Source organism: Pelophylax lessonae (assembly GCF_965119305.1).
Source record: "Pelophylax lessonae genome assembly, chromosome: 7".
NCBI lineage: Eukaryota > Metazoa > Chordata > Amphibia > Anura > Ranidae > Pelophylax > Pelophylax lessonae.
In genome coordinates this window covers 68,641,161-68,666,606 of record NC_138774.1, presented here as the reverse complement: position 1 = coordinate 68,666,606, position 25,446 = coordinate 68,641,161, and the positions used below count along the sequence as shown (strand labels likewise).

At 41.1% G+C, this 25,446-nt stretch overlaps 1 protein-coding gene across 1 annotated transcript in view; it reads right to left on the bottom strand.

The window, feature by feature from the left end:
- Positions 1–2,571: 2,571 nt before the first annotated feature.
- Positions 2,572–25,446, bottom strand: part of LOC309560467 (uncharacterized protein) — a gene marked incomplete at its 3' end in the record, with an annotated part of 138,152 nt that continues 115,277 nt past the window's right edge. The window contains exons 19-22 of the mRNA XM_082264100.1: positions 20,838–20,979; positions 6,364–6,551; positions 4,308–4,449; positions 2,572–2,753 (exon numbers count right to left, since the gene is read on the bottom strand). Coding sequence (XP_082120226.1) covers positions 2,572–2,753; positions 4,308–4,449; positions 6,364–6,551; positions 20,838–20,979 — 654 coding nt within the window. The remainder of the gene's footprint in view (positions 2,754–4,307; positions 4,450–6,363; positions 6,552–20,837; positions 20,980–25,446) is intronic.

Genomic DNA, 25,446 nt, shown 5'->3' with positions numbered 1-25,446 from the left:
ATACACTGATAAACGCTAGGAAACCAGTCTCTAGAAACATTTATTACAGAGTCTGGAAATCCTACATTGCCTGGTGGGAAGCCAGGAAATGGCATACCCTGCAAATATATCATAGGGGATAATTCTAGCTTTCCTTCAAGCAGGAGTAGATATGAAGTTAGCCTTGAGCACATTTCAGCCTTATCGGTTTTCTTCCAGGAACCGATCGCTTCATATTCGTTGGTTCAGACCTTCGTCCGGGGAATGTTACGTTTGCTTCCACCTGTGAAGCCACCATTGTGTCCTTGGGACTTGAATTGGTATTGGCTGTTTTGCAAAAACAGCCTTTTGAGCCTCTGGGGCAAGTTCCCCTGGTTCTTTTGGCCAGAAAATTGGTCTTTTTTATTGCGATAACTTTGGCTAGAAGGGTATTGGAACTAGAGGCTCTTTCTTGAAAAGAGCCATTCTTGATATTTTATCAAGATAGGGTGATTCTATGTCCACACCCAAGTTTTTTTTTTTTTCCCCCCAAGGTGGTGTCTGCCTTTCATTTGAATCAGGACATTATACTACCTTCCTTTTTTCCAGATCCTCACTCAGAGGAGGAAAAGTTATTGCATTCTCTTGATGTAATGCGTGCACTTAAGTTTTACTTAGAGAAATCAGCTCGGATTTGTAAGACCGAGAGCTTTTTTGTGCTGCCAGAAGGGCCCAGAAAGGGGTTGGAAGCATTTAAGTCTATGATCTCTTATTGGATTTGCGAGGTTATTACCCAGGTGTATGGTTCAGTAGGAAAGGTGCCACCTTTTCCTGTAAAGGCACATTCTACCAGAAGAGTAGGTGCCTCTTGAGCACTTTGCCATGAAGCCTCTATGGCTCAGATTTGCAAGGCCATGACCTGGTCATCAGTGCATTTGTTCACTCGCTTCTATCGCGTGGATGTTGGGACCCAGGAGGAATCTGCATTTGGCCGCAGTGTTCTGCAGTCAGTGGTGTAATTCTTTTTGGGGTCAGATGGCGGTATTTTTTGGTGTCCCCCACCCCTCAGATGCATTGCTTTGGGACATCCCATATGTTATGATTTATGGCTCTGTGTCTCATGATTTACGAAAAGAAAGATGTATTTTTTAATACAGACCTCCCTGTAAAATCCATCTCTTGAAGTACATCATGGGACACAGAGGTCCCTCCCCTCTTTTATGGGGTCTTTATTGATTGCTACAAAACTGAGGTACTTCCTGTGTGGGAGGGGTTATATAGGGGCATTAATTCTGATTGGTTGCCAGTGTCCTTCACCTAAAGGTGGCTATATAACCCATATGTTATGATTTATGGCTCTGATGTACTTCAAGAAATGAATTTTACAGGTCTGTATTAAAAAATCCATCTTTTAGGAAATTCTTGACCAATCATATTCATACTTCAAATTTTAAATGTGATTGGCAGTTGTGTAACTAAAGCCATAGCACCCACACAGCTGTTGTGGGACCTGAGGGTGAGAAGAAGGCTGTATAATGTCTTCATTCCAGAAGAGCTGATGTCAGATGCACGGGATTAAGGCTCTGTATCATGCTGTTGCTATTTGCAGATCTTCTTTGCATCCCCCACATCTATGTGTAGTTTTTATGCATTCAAATCTTCTGATCATCCTGTCCTGCACTTTGATATTATTCCTGTATGTCTAACCAGACCAGGAATGGGACAAAAAGTTTTTCCACCCAAAAATGGAACTTCCGCTTTAAGGCCTCCTGACCCCCTGACATGCCACATTTGGCATGTCATTTTTTGAGGGGGATTCAGGAACCTACAAAAGGTCCTGCTCCCACTTCCGTTCGGGCTGCCTAGGCAGCTTGAGCAAAAGTTCACCTCTCCCCCTTCCTCCCTCCAATCTCCTGGGACACGTCTGAGGTCCCAGAAGATTGCCTGTCCACTCAGGACGTGCAGCGTGACTTGGGCATGCACAGTGCGTAGCTGGCTGTGAAGCCACAAGTTGTCACAGCCGGGTGCCCACACTAGAGATGCCAGTGCCACGGGGAGAATTTAATTTACACCTCAATGCTTTAACAAAATTGTAATAAAATGTATATATATTTTTAAATATGTACTCTGATGCCTATAAAGTCCATAAGGGTTTTTCAACAAAAATGTATTTGTGGTAATGAGCATAATCGCTCTTATTGACCCCTCAAAGATGGCTAACCCAGGTTCAAAGTCCAGGCAAGGAATTATGTTTACAAGACATTCAATCTAGTCAATTGCTATAGGGTGGTGAGGCTAATTGAATATGCCTAATGTAAGAAGCCAGTTTTCAGCCCCATGCACATACGGTTACCTGGAGGTCTATACTTCAAGTTCTTGCCAAATCACATCTTAAATAAATAACATGGAATAATATTACTTGAGAGGCCCTTTTAGCATGTTTTAATGTGCTATGATAGCTTTCTATCCTATGAGTTTATTTTGCTGTTTCCTTGATAATGGCATATTAGATTATTTACTGTAATATCACTGTGTACAAATGCACAATATGGTCAACCAAGTTGAGAAAAAGTGAACAAATTTATTGGTAAATGAGTTATTAAAAAGGCTCTGCTATCTGGTCTCCACATACATCAGATATGAACGAGGTAAAACACCATTTTTTCCAGGTTCCGGAGTTATATCAATATCTTCAGGAGCCCTATTTGTTTTTGGTGAAAACTTTTGCAGTATGGTAGTCAAGAAAAGGAAGATCTCCATTCGAGCCAAACCTTCCCCGAGACAAACTCTTTTCCCTGTGAAAAAATAAATCATTCAATAACATTTAAACTAGCTTCATACTTAAAAATAGCATGAGAAAAATATTACTAAATTTTTTAAAGCTCAGACTTGTGTGTATGTACCTGGCAATTAGAGACATAGAAATATTATGTAAAGTATTTGTAAAGAAAAATATATATATTTTTTCCCTGAAACTGCATCATAGGTAAAATTGAATCACACATTGTTAACATAAAGCTATGTTAATAGTCTAAAGCCCCGTACACACGTACCGATCGTCGGCATACAAATGTTCGTCTTTTCTCCCCGGGATGTCGGTGTCTGTTGAAAAGTGCAAAGACAGCACAAGGACAGCACAAGAATTTTGTCTGCAGACTTCAGCTGACTGCAGAAGTGATGTCATGTAATGGTTAACTTTCCCTGTGTTTTTAATTTTCTGAGCATGCCCAGTCTTGCAAATCTGCGGTCTGTCGGCCGAATTCTGTACTGACAGGCGAACAATCGTCCGTTCTGGTGTCCGCAGACAAAAATTTTCATGTTTGCACGAAAGACTTTTGTCCGCGGATTGTGCGCAGACATCTGTCAGAGGCACCATACTAACACGCGTACAATCGGCAGATCTTTCGTCCGCCGACGTTTGTATGCCGACGATCGGTACGTGTGTATGGGCCTTTACAGTGATTTCAATTAAGAGAATGCAAAGGTTAAAATTCTTAAATTTTGGAGAAAAATGCATGATTCTTACATTGCTGGTTACATGCCTTGAGATCTACCCATATGTTCATGTGATGGAGTTTAGGCTGGCTGTTCTTTCCCTTTCCAAGCATAGATAACAAACTCATAAGCCTAGGCCTTCAGACATGTGGCACATGCTGAAAGGAACCATTAAAAGCAATTTTCTCCAGGATAAGTAACAGTTGCTTTTCCTTCTGTTCTTCTATCCTTTATTTGTTTATTTTTCTTTTTCCTTCTGCTCTCACTTCATTTGATTGAGAAGCCTTATAATTTGTGAATTACACTGGTTTCAGTCATATAGTATGTATACACAGTCCTTTGATTACAATACTCGCTTAATGCACGCAATTTACATACAAATTAACGCAGCATATTCTATCATATATTAAATGGTGAAGTACTTTAAGTATTCTATTTATTTTTATTTTCTGCTTTGAAGAATTATGCTATTTTATACTTGATACAATGTGTTATTTGTAATACTTTCTCTGTTTATTACAAAATTACTTCAATAAACAACTTATTGTTATATCCTTTATTTATCCACCCCTGCAATAATTTTGTTTTTGTACTGAGCTGGCAGATCACATGCACAGAAGGTTCCTGGGAGCCTTTCAAATTAGCACCAGAAAGGAAGTACATAGCACCAAATTTGAAGGAAGAAGTACAACCATAACCAATGTGTCTTCGGGCATCTTGAAGGAGTTGTAGTGTTTGATATTAAACATTATTCCTAAGTTCTTGGTAACCAAAATGGTAATAATATTACATGTCATGTTCCTCGGCAGTTGTTTTTTGGCACATTGGCATATTTGTAAAAATCTTTTCAATACCTGTAGAAAATGGCAGAAAGGCATCATTGTTCTTGAAAAGCCCGTTTTCATCCAGAAAGTGTCCAGGATCAAACTCTTCTGGGTTCTTAAAATACTTGGGGTCCTTGAGAACAGAACTCATAAGGGGGAAAATTACTGTAGCCTGAAATAGAACATCCAAACTTTAGTTGCTTTTCTTGTTAAGCTAATTAGTAGAGATTTATAAAGAATCACAGAGGGGTTGTGTGTACAAAATTTAGGATTTGTTACATCCAATATTGGCCACAGATATAAGCCCTGCTTTTTTTTCTTTAGAAAACAGACTGGCTCTGGATTGTTAGTAGTAAAGTGAATTAGTACAGGAATCCACTGAACCCCTTACTAGATCACCACCAACTAAAGAGCCTGTGTTCCATCAACCATTTCATCAATGATGTATTTCCCCAAGTTTAATTTTAGGCGAAGCCCAAAAACTGGCAATACATTTCCTGGTGACATCATACACCATACACTGCGCCCATCTTATTAAATGTCAGAATGACTATTGGCTAGTTCTATCTGTGACCAGAGGCACTCCCCAAAATTAAAGCTGGCGTCCAAAAGACCCCTTTAACAGTTCATAATGAGTAAACTAGCTGGATATCCCTACACATAAATTGATTGTACACTTCTCAAAACTAAAAATAAAGTACATACAGAAAAAGATAACAGTACAAGATATTCTATATTTGTAAATAATCAACACTATTTTTTTATCTGATGGAAAAGTAGGCATATGAATGGATCTTCTGCTAGAAATGGAGGGCAATTAGTAATTCACTGGTACTAATCAAAATCACTGCAGTATCACAGCCAGCTGCACATGTTAACCCTAAATTGGCTGTTGTTCTGATGCTGTATTCAAGTGCTGAAGAGATCTTGCTTTTTCCTTTTGAAAATTGGAAAACTGCATCTAAATCCAGTGGAACTTTTCAGAATGTTAGGAAATCTTTGCGTGTGATAACAAGCATTCTCAAGTGTTGATTGTTGAAAGCAGTGTTTGCTTTGCTTCTGCATAATGTGCTGCCTATGGATGCAATAATCTTAAGTAACTAGTTAGAATTCATCCTTTTGTGTGAATCAAAAGTGATTTTTGGTAATTGTAAGTTGACTCCTTGTTTCATAATGCTGATGCATTAGAGTCACTCCCAAATGGACTTGAACCATGATTAGTAGACTTGTTACACTTGTAGAAAACAACTATATCTGTTTATATGGGTGTTAAAGTGTGTTTATTGCCACAATTTTTTCGGTAAAAATAAATTTGGACAATACTGCCTTCTTCCACATAAAAATGCACTATTTAGGAAAAATCTACAACTCACTGATCATTCAAAAGAGAAATGTTGGCTTGCAATACTGTATGAGTCAATTGTTTTGCAGGTGGTGGGACTCCTAAAGTGTTACTAAACCCACAACAAAAAAATCAGTCTGTATATGAAGCAAAGCATGCTTGTTATATTCACTGTGGAACCTAAGGGGATAGATCCTGTCTTTTCTGATCTTCCACTCCCTTTACTTTCCCCAATTCATCTGCTGATACAACAGTGCCTTGGAGGCACTCTGCAAATGCTTAGTTTGGTGTGTATTGCTAGAGAGTTGTTTTTTTTTTTTATTTGGGAGGTCAATGTGATCAGCACAGGTCCAATCAGCAATGTCCAGGGGTGATGCAGCCTCATACGACAGTCAGAGCAGAATGAAAACTCCTCCTACAAACTTTCACTAGTGCTTGGCTGGACACTCATAGAAGTCATAAGACTGTTATATAATGCTGATGAGAAAATGTTTTTAGCAGTTTATATTTACTAACATAATTGCATTTCCATGTTCTGTGTACTGTAGGAGTCCAGATATAGTGAATGCAAGGTCCTGGATTTAGTAACACTTTAAGCATGAGGAGGAGGTAATCTAATGGGCTTCATATTTCATAGGTGTTGTAAAAGTTGATAAATTGACTAATCAATTTATTGATTTTGTTGCATGAGAAGACTAGTATAGATTCTTATCTTATGAATTTCAAGCATCCAGATTTTCCAACCTTTGGTATTTTGTATCCCCGGAATTCTGTGTCTTTGCTAGTGGCATGTGGTCCTCCAAGAGGCACTATATCAGCAAATCGCTGGATCTCATGAATCACAGCATTTGTGTATGGCATCTTGCTATGATCTTCCATCGATGGGCATCGGCTCTGTCCAATAACATTGTCTATTTCATCCTGAATCTTCCCTGTTAGAGATAGTACTTCATTAAACGTGTACTTATAACAGTGGATGACCTAGCTTTACTTACCACAGGTCACAGGTCACTAGACAGACAGAAGAATAAGAGACGGTAGAACTATAAAACAAAAAAAAAAAACCCTATAAAACTATACAATCTTTTTTTCCCTCTTCTTTGGCCACTATTGATCACAAGGTCTGACTCCAGTTAATTTCCAGAGTTAAGGAATTAGACTACATGGAGCAATCACAAGAATGTATGCATCTGGGGAGTATTAGGCTGGCTGGAAGATAGAGCTAGATTCAGGGGTGTCCAACCTTTTAACCTTCCTGGGCCACATTGGAAGAAGAGGAGTTGTCTTGTGCCACATATAAAATACATTAAGAATAATTAAATGTATATATATAATATTATTATTATTATTATTATTATTATTATTATTATTATTTTATTATTAATATTATAATAATAATAATAATAATAATAATAATAATAATAATAATAATAATAATAATAATAATAATAATAATAATAATTATTATTATTATTATTATTATAATAATAATTATAATTCTAGCTGATGAGCAGAAAAAGTTGAGCAGATCACAAGGTAACAATCACTGATATAGATAATGTACCTATCTGAGTAATAAAACTTCATTTTTTTGTAATATTTTATTTTATAAAAGTAAAAGAGGGCAACATAAAACTAGTGCAACATTTGACTCTGTTTTTGTTAAACTAACCCATCAATATCTGGTTTGAAAGATGTAGTATCAATTCTCAATGAATTCTCAAGGTGTCCATCAGATATTGGTTCTAATTTTGCCCTTCGTGAGCTTAATCCTTGAAAATAGTTGTTTACCAATATAGCTGCTGCTGAAAACTGATGACATGAATAAGGCGTGATTGGGAAGAGTGGGATATTTTTCTTTGGGAAAACTTATAAATGTACAGTAAGGAGAAACTGTCAGATTTTTCTTTGGCCACATGTATTTGGTAAGTGTAAACGCATTTTTAAAATTCAAAATTTTTAAGTGAGTTTATGATTTTGTGTTGGGTTGCATTCATAGCCATCTTGGGCTGCATGGAGCCCACAGGCCACGGGTTGGATACCCCTGAACTAGACTTTCTCCTTCTCAGTTAACATAGAAATTATTTAATTATTTTTTAATTTAAAATGGTCCCAGGAAAAGTAGGGAGAAATGTGTTAAAAAAGGGAAAGTCAGATAGCCACAATCAAGAAGTCTGTATGGTTTACCAGGTTTATGGCTGCTTTGGATGGACAAAAGTACTATCTACTTATTATTTATGAAGTATGTAAGTAATGTCAATTAGGAAATAGATACAGTATATGATGTTGTGACTTTGGATTTCCACTTTCCTCTTGGGTACATTCAAATTCCTGTTATTTGTGGCGGATATTTTGTATATTTATATAAAACACTCTGTGATGGAGAGGGGGTGGAGCTCTGATGCGTGATGACGTGCACGCCCACGTCTGAGTAGGCGGACCGCCGCTCAAACCCCCACCGCCGCTTGATGATCCAGGCAGCCCACATTGAGGGGAATCACCGCTCGGCAGACCGAATGCAGGGCTGGCTTCATGCTGCTGATCCCTGGGCCCGCTGACACCCCCTCCCACCACCAACGTCTCTAATGCTGCTGAGCCATACGTCATGCATGGATGCTCGGCTTGTTAGATTTCCCCTCACCTGCACTTGCTGAAGCCACGTGAGAAGGAGAGTCCTGCGGCATCTTGCCCTCCCTGATTTGACCTGCCTTTTGGAGAAGGGTAAGCCTGCTCCTGAGAGGATTCAAGAGAGGGGACTGGAAAGAGCCTGTTGAAGAGGGGGAGGTCATTTGAAACCCCCCAAAGCAGCCTGGCATACCACTCTTTTTTTCTGGCTACATCCCACCGGAGGTTCCCTTAAAGGAGAAGATAAGTGGCCCCTTACAATATTAGGCAAATGGTCTACTGCTGCTGTATCCTTTAGTTGACTGTTGCATACTCTGAAAAATATCAATAGAGAAAAAACCTGGGAAATGGCTAGCAAAGGCTGTAAGGGAGAAAATAAATGCATCCTATATAGTGTTGAGCGAACACGGACTGTATTATTTGTGTTCGTACTGAATAATTGGATTTTTGTTACCCGAAAACTTTACTGTATGTTCGGGTTTAAAATCCGTGTTCGGTCATTTTATTTCCGGGTTTGTATGTAATGGCGCGCTTTTAATGGCGGGCTTTCAACAGCCAATCAACAAGCGTTTAACTGGTGTGCCTTAAGCCATCCCAGCCATGCCTACTAATGTATTAGTAGCTGTGATTGGCCATCTGAAGCATGTGACCATGTTTTTATAAGTTCGAGAGCCCCAGCGCGCTGCGTCATTCTGCTGTAGTTTAGGGACAGAGCACACATCATACGTGCTGGCTGCTGATTAGGGACAGACAGTGAAAAATTGTATTGTGTCCGAAAAAAATGCAGGGTCAGGTCGGAGTGCAGGCAGGGCGAGTTATTAGGGCATTTTAGGGCGAGGCTGGAGAATAGGCAGGGTCAGTGTTCTACATCGATTTTGCTGTGTGGGGGGTTGGTTGTGCAGTGCCAGTGAACGATCTTATCGACAATATTAGGGCGAGGCTGGAGAATAGGCAGGGTCAGTGTTCTACATCGATTTTGCTGTGTTTGGGGTGGTGCAGTGAACACAATCTTTTTGCCCGCTGAGGAGGAGGGAGAAAAAAATCTATTTTTATCAGTCAGTTGTGTGCAGCGTTTTTGCTTCAGTGCTGACTGTGATAAGACACTGCTGTGTTCACATGAGCTATTATTGACTGATTTAAAATTTTATACACTTTTTTCTATTCCACTATTCAATATACACCCTTTTGGGTTAAAAAAATTAAATTGTGGCATAGTCTGTACTAATCTATTTAAAAATTACAAACTTAAAGGGGAATTTTCTTTTTTTTTTTCCCTTCATAGCCTGCAGCAGAGCTGACTGACATAAGACACTGCTGTGTTCACATGTGCTAGTGATTTTCAATTTTATACACTTTTTTTTATTCCACTATTCAATATACACCCTTTTGGGTTAAAAAAAATTACATTGTGGCATAGTCTGTACTAAGCTATTTAAAAATTACAATACTTAAAGGGGAATTTTCTTTTTTTTCCCTTCATAGCCTGCAGCAGAGCTGACTGACATAAGACACTGCTGTCTTCACATGTGCTATTGAAAAATCACCAATTTTATATCATATTTTCTATTCCGCTATTCAATCCACACCCTTTGGGGTAAAAAGAATTAAATTGCGGGATAGTCTGTATCGGTACGTGTGCGATACACCTTTCCAATTTTTGGGGCGCATCTTATACCGCCGAGGATTGCAGGGTGCTTCAGTTTGCCTCCTGCCTGTTCCGAACTCCTCCTACTCCTCATCCTGCCTTTAGGGTACAAAAAATAGTAATCGGGGCCTAGTCTGGGTCTGTACGTGTGAGATAGATACACCTTTTGATATCATATTTTCTATTCCGCTATTCAATCTACACCCTTGGGGTAAAAAGAATTAAATTGCGGCATAGTCTGTATCGGTACGTGTGAGATACACCTTTCAAATTTTTGGGGCTCATCTTACACCGCCAAGGATTGCAGGGTGTTTCAGTTTGCCTCCTGCCTGTTCCAAACTCCTCCTACTCCTCATCCTGCCTTTGGGGTACAAAAAATTGTAATCAGGGCCTAGTCTGGGTCTGTACGTGTGAGATAGATACACCTTTTGATATCATATTTTCTATTCCGCTATTCAATCTACACCCTTGGGGTAAAAAGAATTAAATTGCGGGATAGTCTGTATCGGTACATGTGAGATACACCTTTCCAATTTATGGGGCTCATCTTACACCGCCGAGGATTGCAGGGTGCTTCAGTTTGCCTCCTGCCTGTTCTGAACTCCTCCTACTCCTCATCCTGCCTTTAGGGTACAAAAAATAGTAATCAGGGCCTAGTCTGGGTCTGTACGTGTGAGATAGATACACCTTTTGATATCATATTTTCTATTCCGCTATTCAATCTACACCCTTGGGGTAAAAAGAATGAAATTGCGGCATAGTCTGTATTGGTACGTGTGAGATACACCTTTCAAATTTTTGGGGCTCATCTTACACCGCCGAGGATTGCAGGGTGTTTCAGTTTGCCTCCTGCCTGTTCCGAACTCCTCCTACTCCTCATCCTGCCTTTGGGGTACAAAAAATTGTAATCAGGGCCTAGTCTGGGTCTGTACGTGTGAGATAGATACACCTTTTGATATCATATTTTCTATTCCGCTATTCAATCTACATCCTTTGGGTACAAATAATTAAATTGCGGGATAGTCTGTATCGGTACGTGTGAGATACACCTTTCCAATTTTTGGGGCTCATCTTACACCGCCGAGGATTGCAGGGTGTTTCAGTTTGCCTCCTGCCTGTTCCGAACTCCTCCTACTCCTCATCCTGCCTTTGGGGTACAAAAAATAGTAATCAGGGCCTAGTCTGGGTCTGTACGTGTGAGATAGATACACCTTTTAATATCATATTTTCTATTCCATTATTCAATCTACACCCTTGGGGTAAAAATAATTAAATTGCGGGATAGTCTGTATCGGTACGTGTGAGATACACCTTTCCAATTTTTGGGGCGCATCTTATACCGCCGAGGATGGCAGGGTGCTTCAGTTTGCCTCCTGCCTGTTCCGAACTCATCCTACTCCTCATCCTGCCTTTAGGGTACAAAAAATAGTAATCAGGGCCTAGTCTGGGTCTGTAAGTGTGAGATAGATAGACCTTTTGATATCATATTTTCTATTCCGCTATTTAATCTACACCCTTGGGGTAAAAAGAATTAAATTGTGGGATAGTCTGTATCGGTACTTGTGAGATACACCTTTCCAATTTTTGGGGCGCATCATATACCGCCGAGGATAGCAGGGTGCTTCAGTTTGCCTCCTGCCTGTTCCGAACTCCTCCTACTCCTCATCCTGCCTTTAGGGTACAAAAAATTGTAATTGGGGCCTAGTCTGTGTTTGTACGTGTGAGATACACCGTTTTATAAAAAAATTTCTATTCCGCTATTCAATCTAAACCCTTTGGGGTAAAAATAATTAAATTGCGGCATAGTCTGTATCGGTACGTGTGAGATACACCTTCCAATCTTTTGGGGCGCATCTTCCACCGCCGTGGATTGCAGGGTGCTTCAGTTTGCCTCCTGTTCCGAACTCCTCCTACTCCTCATCCTTCCTTAAAGGTACAAAAAATTGTAATCGTGGGGGGTGTGCTGAAGACCTAAAGCCTGTTGTGCCACATCCCTAATAGAAATGCAGAAATTGGAAATTCCCCTGAATTGGGACTTTATAGGCACATAAGGTTAAAAGGATAGATGAATAGTTTGAATGAAAAAATGATAAATTTTATTAAATACAAATACAAATCATAAATTAAAAAACAATGTGCAAGCAGAAAACAAACAGAAGGAAATAACTCATAGCGCTAGAACATATCCCGACATGTTTTGGAGCTACAGATGCTTGCTCCTTCTTCAAGGGAGGTTCAAAGCGGTACTAGAGTTAAATCATAGCTGAATTTAGATGGCCTGCACAAGGGTTAAAAACAACTGGTGATGTGGATCAATCTGGCAGACACGTGCAGCAGTATAAATTGTAAAATGGTGTTAGTATTGAGAAGGAAATCACAGCTGTTAGATCACGGAGGTGACCCACAATTAAACTGGGCATCTGAAGTCCTCAGAAAAAGGGGGAAGCCAGGTGCAGTCTCCTAGATGGAATAAGTGTCCAGTGTAAGTACTGCCGGTCTTGATGTTGAACCAGATTGGAATAGCGGCGTCCTCTCCACACTGCAGCCAGCAGACAAGACGCTGAACGTTAATTTTATGTGCCTATAAAATCCCAATTCAGGGGAATTTCCAATTTCTTCAAAAATTGTAATCGGGGCCTAGTCTGGGTCTGTACGTGTGAGATGGATACACCTTTTGATATCATATTTTCTATTCCGCTATTCAATCTACACCCTTTGGGGTAAAAAGAATTAAATTGCGGCATAGTCTGTATCGGTACGTGTGAGATACACCTTCCAATCTTTTGGGGCGCATCTTCCACCGCCGAGGATTCCAGGGTGCTTCAGTTTGCCTCCTGCCTGTTCCAAACTCCTCCTACTCCTCATCCTCATCCTGCCTTTAGGGTACAAAAAATTGTAATCGGGGCCTAGACTGTGTTTGTACGTGTGAGATACACCGTTTTATAAATTTTTTTCTATTCCGCTATTCTATCTACACCCTTTTTTAGTGTAAAAAATTAAATTACGGCATAGTCTGTATCGGTACACGTGAGATACACCTTTTTAAATTTGTTTGGCGCATCTCCTTCCACCACCGAGGATTGCAGGGCGCTTCAGTTTGCCTCCTGTTCCGAACTCTTCCTACTCCTCTTCCTCATCCTCCCTTTAGGGTACAAAAAATTGTAATCGGGGCCTAGTCTGTGTTTGTACGTGTGAGATACACCGTTTTATAAAATTTTTTCTATTCCGCTATTCAATATACACCCTGTTTGAGTGTAAAAAATTAAATTACGGCATGGTCTGTATCGGTACATGTGAGATACACCTTTTTAAATTTGTTTGGCGCATCTCCTTCCACCGCCGAGGATTGCAGGGCGCTTCAGTTTGCCTCCTGTTCTGAACTCCTCCTACTCCTCTTCCTCATCCTCATCCTGCCTTTAGGGTACAAAAAATTGTAATCTGGGCCTAGTCTGTGTTTGTACGTGTGAGATACACAGTTTTATTAAATGTTTCCTATTCCGCTATTCAATATACACCCTTTTGGAGTGTAAAAAATTAAATTACGGCATAGTCTGTATCGGTACGTGTGAGATACACCTTTTAAATTTGTTTGGCGCATCTCCTTCCACCGCCAAGGATTGCAGGGCGCTTCAGTTTGCCTCCTGTTCCGAACTCCTCCCACTCCTCTTCCTCATCCTCCCTTTAGGGTACAAAAAATTGTAATTGGGGCCTAGTCTGTGTTTGTACGTGTGAGATACACCGTTTTATATCCTTTTTTCTATTCCGCTATTCAATATACACCCTTTTGGGGTGAAAAAAATTAAATTTGCCTCATACTTTGCATATTTGACTGTGAGATACACCCGTTGTATTTGTATACTGTTTTTCTATTCCGCTATTTAATAAACAGCCTTTTGGGGTAAAAAAAATTAAATTGCGGCATAGTTTGCATATTTGTCTGTGAGATATACCTGTGCGATACTGTTGTTGTTTTGTTCCGCTATTCAATAAACACCTTTCTAGGGCAAGATCATAAATGACAGAAATATGAGGAGACCGTCAAATAGGGGCCGTGGCCTGGGTCGTGGTGCTGCTGGTAGAGCTCCTGTTGCAAGGAGAGGACGTGGTCAATCTGTGCCAGCTACACGCACAAGTGAAGCACCTTCCTCAAGTGTGAGCAGGCGACAGAACCTGCAGCAGTATTTGGTAGGGCATCATGCGCCTCTAGAAGTGATGAGGCCAGAAGAAGTACAGGCGATAGTAGATTGGGTTGCTGACAGTGCCTCCAGTTCCTTCACATTGTCTCCCACCCAGTCTACTGCAGAAAGGTCAGAGTTGGCACCTGCAGCCAATGTCCAACCGTCTTTCACCTCACCCCCTTGCAAATCAGGCAAGCAGTCTGAGCCCCAAGTCATGCAGCAGTCTCTTCTTCTTTTTGATGACTCTGTCAGCAGAGTTTCCCAGGGCTATCCACCTAGTCCTGCCCCAGAAGTGGAAGAGATTGAGTGCAGCGATGCCCAACCACTTATTTCTCAAGATAAGTACATGGAAGGACCATCGCAGCACATCTCCGATGATGACGAAACGCAGGTGCCAACTGCTGCGGCACTCAGAATTGTGGAGACCGACAAGGAGGGCAGGGGTGAAGACTGGGTGGAAGATGATGTGGAGGACGATGGGGTCCTCGACCCCACATGGGATGAAGGTCATGCAGGTGACCTGAGTAGTTTGGAGGAAGAGGTGGTGGTCGCACAGAGCCACCAGCACAGCAGAAGAGGGAGCAGGGTGCAGAAGCGGAGCGGCCGTGCCCTAGACACTACGCCTGCTACTGCCCAACGCAGCAAGGGACCGAGCGCACCAAAGCCAGCTCAAAGGAGTTATCTAGCGTGGAAGTTCTTCAGAAAATGTGCTGATGACAGGACACGAGTGGTTTGCACCCTGTGCAATCAGAGCCTGAAGCGAGGCATAAACCTTCTCAACCTGAGCACAACCTGCATGATCAGACATCTAAGTGCAAAGCACGAGCTGCAGTGGAGTAGACACCTTCAAAACCAAGAAAGGTCTCTGGCTCCTCCTCCTTCCTCTTCTGCTGCAGTTTCGGCCTCTCCACCCACCTCTGTAGTGATACCGGCACCTGCCACCCCGCAAACAGACGATCTGTCAGCAACACCACCACCTGGGTCACCAACCATCTCCACAATGTCCCGTGGAAGCGTTCAGCTTTCCATCTCCTAAACACTTCAGAGGAAGAGGAAGTACCCCCCTACCCACCCGCGATCCCTGGCCCTGAATGCCAGCATTTCAAAATTCTTGGCCTTTGAAATGCTGTCATTCCGTCTGGTGGAGACGCACAGTTTTAAAAGCCTTATGTCGGTGGCTGTCCCACAGTACGTCGTGCCCAGCCGCCACTACTTTTCCAGGCAAGCCATCCCTTCCCTGCACAACCAAGTGGGGGAAAAAATCAGGTGTGCACTGCGCAACGCCATCTGTGCCAAGGTCCACCTAACTACCGATACGTGGACCAGTAAGCACGGTTAGGGGCGTTATATCTCCCTAACGGCACACTGGGTAAATGCAGTGGCGGATGGGCCTGAGGCGGATAGCAATTTGGCGCATGTCCTTCCACCACTGACGATTGCAGGGCACTTCAGTTTGCCTCCTGTTCCTAATCCGGTCAGCGTAACACCTTCACCACCAACTTCAGCACAGCCAGGGGTAAATGACAGCAGGCAGTTTTAAAACTTGCTTGTTTGGGGGAAAACCACACACCGCGCAGGAGTTGTGGAGGAGCATGGAACAGCAGACAAATGAGTGGTTGCTGCCAGCGAGCCTCAAGCCCGGCCTGGTGGTGTGCGATAACGGGCGAAATCTCATAGCAGCTCTGGGCCTAGCCGGTTTGACGCACATCCCTTGCCTGGCACATGTGCTGAATTTGGTGGTGCAGAGGTTCCTTAAAAATTACCCCGATATGTCAGAGCTGCTGCAGAAAGTGCGGGCCGTCTGTGCGCACTTTCGGCGTTCTCACCCTGCTGCTGCTCGCCTGTCAGCGCTGCAGCGTAACTTCGTCCTTCCCGCTCACCGCCTCATATGTGACGTGCCCACAAGGTGGAACTCCACCTTGCACATGCTGGAAAGACTGTGCGAGCAGCAGCAGGCCATAGTGGAGTTTCAGCTGCAGCACGCACGCGTGAGTCGCTCTGCGGAACAGCACCACTTCACCACCAATAACTGGGCCTCCATGCGAGACCTGTGTGCCTTGTTGCGCTGTTTTGAGTACTCCACCAACATGGCCAGTGCCGATGACGCCGTTGTCAGCTTAACTATCCCACTTCTATGCCTCCTTCAAAAAACGATTCGGGCGATGATGGAAGAGGATGTGGCACAGGATGAGGAGGAGGAGGAGGATGAAGAGGTAACATTTCCAAGGCTTTCAGGGCAGTCATTCGCAAGTGGCTCCGAGGGTGGGTTCCTGCACGCACAAACGCCAGGGACACAATTGTCCAGCAGGGGCACATTTCTGGAGGATGAGGAGGAGGAGATGGAGGAGGAGATGGAACCATGTTCACAGCAGGGTGGCACCCAGGCCAGCTCATGGCCATCACTGGTGCGTGGCTGGGGGGATACAGAGGACACGGACGATACACCTCCCACAGAGGACAGCCTTTCGTTGCCTCTGGGCAGCCTGGCACACATGAGCGATTACATGCTGCAGTGTCTCCACAACGACCGCCGAGTTGCCCACATTCTAACTTGTGCTGATTACTGGGTGGCCACGCTGCTGGATCCCCATTACAAGGACAACGTACAGTCCTTAATTCACTCACTGGAGCGCGATCGCAAGATGCACGAGTACAAGCGCACCCTGGTAGACGCGATGCTGCTGGCATTCCCACCTGACAGCGGGGCCACAGTGGAAGCACAAGGCCAAGGCAGAGGAGGAGGAGGAAGAGGTCGCCAACACAACCAGGGCCCTGCAGCCAGTGTATTATCTGAACGTGTATTTAGCACGGCTGGGGGTGTTATCACAGACAAGCGCAGCCGCCTGTCCAGAGACAATGTGGACAAGCTCACGTTCATTAAAATGAACCAGGCTGGATCCCACAGGACTTTTCCGTACCTTGTGCAGAATAGAGATGGATACCGACCTTACCCAGCCATTTTTCTATTTTTGATCTTTCTCACTCTTTTGGGGTGTACCCTCATTTAAAATGACTGAAAAAAAGCAGTGTTGGCTACCTTGTCCTCCTCCACCGCCGCTTCCACCTACACCGCCACATCCACCACCATCTCAACCTCCCTCCTACTCCATATGGGCCTCGTCCTTCACAGATGAAGAAAATTGTTTTATTTTTCTGTTTTTTTTTGTTGTTTTAAGTTATTTCCCTATCCACATTTCTTTGCAGAACACTTGCCATGCTCTTAACTACGTTTTGCTGCCATTTGCAGCACTCTAGCCCTTTCCATTGGTGTTTTAGAGCCATTTTAGTGCCTGAAAGTTCGGGTCCCCATTGACTTCAATGGGGTTCGTGTCCGGGTAAAGTTCCGAAAAAGTCCGGGACACGGACCCGGACTTTTTTTTCAAGTTCGGCCGAACCCGCCAAACACGGACATCCAGGTGTCCGCTCAACTCTAATCCTATATCCTTAAGATTAAAAAGGAGAATGGGGAGATAGTGCACTCGTCCCCAGATATTGTTCAGGTGTTCTACTCATATTATAGCCAACTTTATAATGTGAGACAGAAAGAGGAAGGTAGGGAGAGAGGTAAGGAAGATTTGGCAACGAGGGAACATCTGGAGTAGCTCGGGCTTAGAGTAGTGGGAAAGGGTGAGAATTTGAGAGAGGAGTCTTTGCGCCTACATAACTCTTAGTGTGAAGAAGGGGAAAAAGCCTACGGCACCACCAAGTTATAGACCAATTTTTCTTTTAAACACGGACATACATTTTTTTGCTAAAATAGCAGAAAGATTAAAACCCTTATTGCCGAAATAGATACATAATGATCAGGTGGGCTTCGTGTCTGGTAGTGAGGGGAGAGACCAGTACCTTAAGTCTCTCCTTTTTTTTTCACAAAAAAAAAAAGGGGGACCTTAGCCGTATTATTGTCTATAGATTCCAAAAAGGCCCTCAATAGGGTTGATTGGGGTTTAATGTTAGAAACTCTGAGACACCTAGGTATCAGAGACAGGATAATACGATGGATCTCTGCCTTTTATTACCATCCCACAGCAAGAATAAGAGTGAATGGCAACTTTTCCTCCCCCTTTGAACTACACAATGGAACTAAACAGGGGTGCCCCCTTTTCCCAATGCTGTTTGTCTTAGAATTAGAACCCTTATTAGCAGCAATTTGTAAAAATCCAGACATCAGAGGGATGAGAGTAGGGAACAGGGGAGTATAAGGTGGCCGCATATGCAGATGATGTACTATTTTTTTTCTCTAAACCTAGAATAACACTCCTGATAGTGTTGGAGGAATTAGGGAGATATGGAAAGTTATTAAATTTCAAAGTTAAATCGGAGATCAAGCCCAATTTCCCCTTTGTATGGTGTAGAGAGGAACTGGGATATATTGGAAATAAATTAACTATATCTCTAACGACTTTGTATAAGATCAGTTGAACTTCTTGAGACATAGACCTCTTTCATGGTTAGGTAAAATAAATGCAGTTAAAATGAATATTCTCCTTAAGCTAATATATATATATATATATATATATATATATATATATATATATATATATATATATATATATATATATATATATATATATATGTATATATATATATATATATATATATTTTTTTTTTTTTCAAATGGTCCCAATCACCCTCCCCCAGGCTTTTTTTTTTAGGACGCTAAGAGCAATGGTATTAAAGTATACCTGGACACATAAACTTCCTAGAATTGCCTTGCAGTACTAACAAAGGGAAAAAGGTCAGTGGGGCTAGCTGCGGCTGATTTTAAAAAATATTACCAGGCAATCTCTTTAGCACGAATAGCTGATTGGATACATAATAGGAAAGGCAGAAGTTGGGTGAAAATTGAGTGAGCACAAAGTAGGGTTGACTTGGGAAAGATGGTTTGGGTACCACAAACAAATCGAGACTAGGAACACTTTAATAATTTGGGATAGTTTATGTAGATTTTTTCACTGGAAATATAATGAACCTTTGATTTCACTAATAGACACAAATTACTTTTAACGGGGGAAAGAGGACTATTTATATTTTAATGGATGGGCAAAAAATAAGGTCATTCAGTTGCCATAATAGTGGGAAAGAGGTTATGCACCTTTTTGTAATTAACACAAAAATGGGTGAATATGCCACTGGATAAATGGAGATATACACAATTACAACACTTTGTGAATTCGCTACCGCAGCCTCTGCGGGGGAGGAAAAATATGAGGCCAATGGAGAAATTGTTTAGCTCTCCTACATGTATCAAGCAGTATAGTATATCAAGATATATAAGATCCTATTAGGGGAAACAGACTATGGCAACTACCAGAAGTCCTGAGTATTGGAGATCAGGCAGTAAGGGTGGGCTGGGTGAGATTCATGGAGGAAACGATGTACGTACCGGAGGAGTCCCGGGAGAAATATTTGGATATATAGGGAGATTGGCTGGAGTTTAAAAAAAAAAATGAGGAATATATGAAGTTGCTGGTTGTTTGAGGCTGATAAGCAAGATAGCCTAGAGAGTAGAACTACCCAGACCTTAGAGGTTGGGGTTAAGGTCAGGAATTGCGAGGTACAAGAGAGATGGAGTCTGATGAGATCTGAAAGTAGCAGAGAAGGTAATAGGAGGGGACTTGGTGCTGTTTTTTTTGGAGGGGGGAGAGGGGAGAATGGTTATTAATATAGTAAATTTACTTGTAATGCTTATACATGATTATTATTCTGTATAATAGATTTGAATTTTGATTATTGTATGTTTATTGAAACTTGATTAAAATGCTAATATACAAATAAAACACTTTGCAGACTCAGCGTATGTACTATGAAATCCTGGGGGAACTCCGCACATGCAAAATGTAGTAAGTTTGCTCCAATAGCACATCCAGGTTTTCTGTACAGGACAGTAACAAATATGAGGATGAGTAAAAGAGGTGGAACCTAATACGTATCATTTATATATCTAAAGCAGCATGGTCTCTGAACATGATCCTAAGGATCTAATAATTTGGGGAAGTATGATCTCCAACATGATCCTGGTAATATAAAAGTTTTATTTTTTTCATGGTTATTGTCTGGGATAATTGTTAGGTTAATGGACATAGTTTTTAGGTAATAAACAATACTGTTTTTTTTTTTTTTTTTTTAACAAAACTATTCAATAATATATATATATTGGTTGATCTAGGGGATGTCAGCGCTCATTGATTTCTCCCACTGACCTCTATGTTGCTACTATGTCCTGTAGAAACATGGAGGTTGGTGAAAGGAACCACTAAATATGAAGTTCTGTGTTTAAAGAGGTCAGGGATAATTGTTAGATCAATGGCCATATTTCTTTAGGAATTACATAATACCAACAAACTATTTAATAGAAAAAAAAAATGAAAAGATCAGTTTCTCCCGTCGACCACCAAGTCACTACTGTGTGATGTAATGACTGGAGGTTGGCAGAAGGACCTACTGAACTGTGGGGGACACAGAAGATAGACACTCTTAAAAATACTGGTTTGCCAGAAGAATTTAAGAGATAGTTCATAAGCAACAGTGCATTGTTCAGCTGTGTGGACAAGAGGAAATTTAAGCATTTACATTCTTTTTTATAAGGAGAAGCCTTATTTGAACTTTAAGATTGGCAACATGGTTGCTTTAAGATGAACATATATATTTGTTTATTTATTTTAAGCTAGATTACTTTTTTTTTTAATTAGTATTATTAAAAATTAGTAGAATTGTTTTAGGGAAATTGATCATAAAAAATATCCATAAGCTGATCAAGGTCTCCTTACTTGTCACCTCTGTGTGTTTCAGGAGGATTAAGAAAGCATTCTTCAAAGTTGTGCTAGTAGTTTCCACTCCAGCAAAGAAAATGTCCATGACCGTTGCAAACATGTTACCAAAGTGGAATTCAGTGCTTGGATTATCCTTCTCCTGTGAATAGTCCAAATATCAGTAGAGATGAGTGATCATTACAAAAAAGTTTACCACTTACATCCCCACATTGGATTCAGGTTATGCCAGTTCTCAGTTTATCTTAACAATTTTTGATGTATTTTACTAAAAATAAAACAGATATATGACCTGGCCGCCAATGACACCACCCATCACATCTGGCATAGTGCTGTAAACATATGACTATGCAATAGGAGTGATTCGTAATACTTGTTCTGAAAATGCTATTGATTGAAAAGAAAGAGACCCCTCCAAAACAGTGCCGTGCATTCTTAAAAAAGCACCCCAGAGTTAGTTGGTCAGGAAGACATACAGGAATGTGGGGAATGTTGGTATGTAACTTATTGTACGTTTGACCCTCCATATCTAGGTAAACTGGCAACACATTCTTGACATGAGTAAATTAAAAGGGCAAATATGTGGAGTCTTTGTATTTTACTGTGCTGGGTTGGGTCCTCCTCCTGTGGAAAAAAAGCCTGCTTTAGCCAATGAGGCCCAAAGCGACCAATCAGATTCAAATTTGTCTTGAAAATAACTTTCTGAATCTGAGTGGTTACTTTAGAACAATAAACCAGCTCTTAGTAATTACCTTTGGATTGCTAATTCAGAGATTTGGAGAAACATGGCTAATCCACACCTTTACCCTTTAGCATCCACCAACAGAATTAATAAATCGCTTTTATTTATAATTATAAGTATTGTATGTTTTTCCAAGGCCCCATGCTTTAGTTTTATTTTGCCATCCAAGTGACCAAATCAGAGAATCCCTACACAACTGTACAGTGGGAGGTAAACTAACTAGGCCCCTCCCACCCTCAGCTTTATGGGGTCATATATTTGTGTCTCTCTTCATGTTTAATAGTGTGCATTTTCCACTGGCATTATCTAAACCCATCAAGTTGGAATCCTAGAGTCTGTAAGCTGCAGGTGGATTTCTTTTTTAACATTTGCTCATTTTTGGAGGTCAGTATTCATAAACATCATCAACAAAAGGATCAGTACTAAAAACTATCTACATTCTTCTTAAAGCACTGGCAAATGCAAACTTTTAAATTCCAGCACCCATTTTTCAAAACAAATTTGAATCCATTTAATACTTTATAGGGTATCGGAGACGGTTGTCATACAGTAGCTACAACCCTAAGTACAAGCCTGATTGCATAGAGTAGAATTGCAGAGGATGAGAGGGAGTCTAATCAGGTTACATAGTGCTGACCACTGGAAACACTGGGTCTAAACTTTGGTGCCAATTGGACTTCACAGTCATATTTAGATATTCTGCACAAATACTGTAACATGAAGGCCTGTTCACACTAGGCACAAGCTAAAATAGTGTGCTGGCGATGTACATTGTTTACTTTTTTTTTACTTTATTGAAGTAATAAAATTACATTTCATTGATTCCTATGAACAATGAAGGAGCTGTAGTATGAAAAAAAAACTGGACAGTGACTTCAGATAAGCTCCTCTGCATTGCAGTAAAATGCACTGCAAACCACCTGGCATTTTGCAGTGTTAACAGGACACAAAGAAGAAAAATGTTTTCTATGTGTTTTTAAGGTGACTGGTGTTGATCAAGTACAGAAAAACCCTGGTCCCAGCGCATAGTGTAAACGGGCACCAAAATGGTCCAACTATTAAAATGGAGGCCGTTAGTACAATGCTTATCTCACTACATATCCATATCTACGAGTCTAATTGGGCCTTAAAGACTAAGTTCACTTTTTTTTTTTTTTTCTAAATTGCAGCTCCCCTATGTACTAATATACCATTAATGTACTTCTTTTGCAGAAATAAAAATAAAAACTTTCTATTAATCTTACTCACTCCTACTTCAGTGTCAAGCTGGCTGTATAAAAAAATGTCTCCATTACTTCCTGGACGGACCTTAGGACGTGACACAGGAAGAAGTTTACCAGATGACCTCATTAGCACACACTCTGCATCATCTACCTGCCTACTACAGCAGATCACTATCACCTACCTCCTCAGGTGCACATTTTTTAAATGCTATCAGTGATCTCTGTTTTCACTAACTACACAGGCAGTGAGCGTTCATTTGGCAGAGTGTTCAGGAGCTGAGCGATTAGATAACAGCTTATGTGGATCTGTAGTACAGAAAACAGGAGAAGTAATTACTCACCATACACTATACGATCAATATACATATACAATCTGATTGTACAATCTCCTTTAGATCTACCATCAACTATGTAGTGCAAGGGCCTGCCTGATTAATGGCACCAAAAGCAGTGCATCTAGTTAATTTGCGGTGTATAAAGGTAGCCATACTCTATACAATCAGATTGTATACTCTCTGTAAAATCTCCTTTAAATTTAATAAAATTATATAATAGGAGGGCACACCATCTATCCAATCACTCTGAATCCAATCCGACAGGCCCTTGTGATCATGGGGTCTTTTTCTTTCATGTGCCATTGAGAACGCAGGGGAAATGCAAGGATAGGCCGTGGATGCGGTATACTAGCCAGACACAACTGCCAAAGCGGCATACCCTGATATAAGGGGAAAAGACATCTTAAAACAGAGGTTGTGGATGTGGCATACAAGCCAGGCACAATTGGTAAAGCCAGACACCCCTGCTGCAAGGGAAAGTCATCCGGTGAGTTTGATATCTCAAGGAGGGGCACAAGTGGAAACACTGGGCACACTGCATGTTGTGGCACCACCCTGATTGCAACAGCACCATTTAATGTCCCTGTGCTGAGGACACCATAAGGATCAGCAAGATCACTAGGAGAGTGAAATTTAAAGGACACTTACACATTATTTATAAACGGTTTATTGAGCACAAAACACTGTGGTTAATATGTATTAGTTAAGAAGGTCAATTTATCATAGATCATTTTATGTTTCATGTAGTAATTATTTATAATTTGTTCATTTGAAGGCTTCACTTAATGTAGCACTTGCACTTTTTTTGGCAGATTTTGCACATTCATTTTATTTTCACTCTTTGCCAAGTTTGCACAATAATTTACAATACTAATTTTCACATTTTGCCAAGGTTGCACAACAATTTACAATATGCAGTTTTTGCACAACAGGAGTAGTCTTTGCACAACATTTTCATATGTTGCACATGTTTGATATAATATTAGAAATTGGGATTTTTGATGATATTGCACAAGCACGCTGATCTCTATAGTGCATGTAGAGCAGCTCCACAACCCAACCTGCAAACTTAATTCCTTGCACTACATAGTTGACAGTAGATATAAAGGAGATTGTACAATCAAATTGTATAGTGTATGGTAAGCTTTACAGAACCCAGGAATCACTTCTCCTGTTTTCCGTACTACTGCTCTATCCAACTAAGCTGTTATCTAATCGCTCACTGCCTGTGTATTTAGTGAGAATCACTGATTGCATTTCAAAAATGTGCACCTGAGGAGGTAGGTGATAGTAATCTTCTGGAGTAGGAGGGTAGATGATGCAGAGTGTGTGCTAATGAGGTCATCTGGTAAACGCCTTCCTGTGTTATGTCCTAAGGTCTCTCCAGGACATAATGAGGGAGTTTTTTATACTGCAAGAACTGACACGGAGGTAAGGGGTGTTTAGAATAAATATAATATATTTTTATTTCTACAAAAGATGTACATTAATGGTATATTGGTGAATAGGGGAGCTCGAATTCAGAAAAAAAGGTAACCTTATCCTTTAATGTATGAGGCTAAATGTATGTGATGACTAGAAATATTTGAAGGACAAAGCGTTCTTGCTGTTTATTGAGCAATGAGCCGTTTTGGGAAAATGTTTAATTAGTAGGTCTGGACAAATGGAAGACTTTTTCTTTCATTTCATTTAGATCATAGGTTGAATACTATTGGTTGTTTTTTTACCCTCTCTTTGTGCATGAGATGGAATAGAAAGCAATGGCATGCAGAATTCAGTGCTGTATCTTGGCCTAGGCCAACAAGGCCCAGGCCTAGGGCAGCACTTTGCAGGGGGGGGGGGGGGGCAGCAAAAAAGCTGCACCTGGCACAAAAAAAAAACAGCCTCCTCCCAGCCCCCTAACGAAAATGGTTCCCGCCGGCTTGCGCTACACTTTTAGTATAGTGCCAGTCTTATGGGGTGAATTGGGCCAGAGGGAAGGATCCAGGAGACAAATTAGTCTGGCACCCCCATAAAGCGGTCACACTGCTACCTAGCGGTATGATAATACCGTCTGGTCAGGACATTCAGACAGACTCCAGGCTGCAGAACACACTTAATTCAACTGGCCCGACGGCCGCCAATGCTAATAAGTGTGGCACTGCAGCCTAATGCTCCACATAACCTCTTCTGCCCCCAGGTATGGCAGGCATCATGTCAATAATATAATTTCATTTCTTTAAACATCCTTGTCCTTGAACGAGCATATTGAATTGCATCATATACAATTAGGACTTTTAAATATAAATAAATTTCAATAATATTTTGGG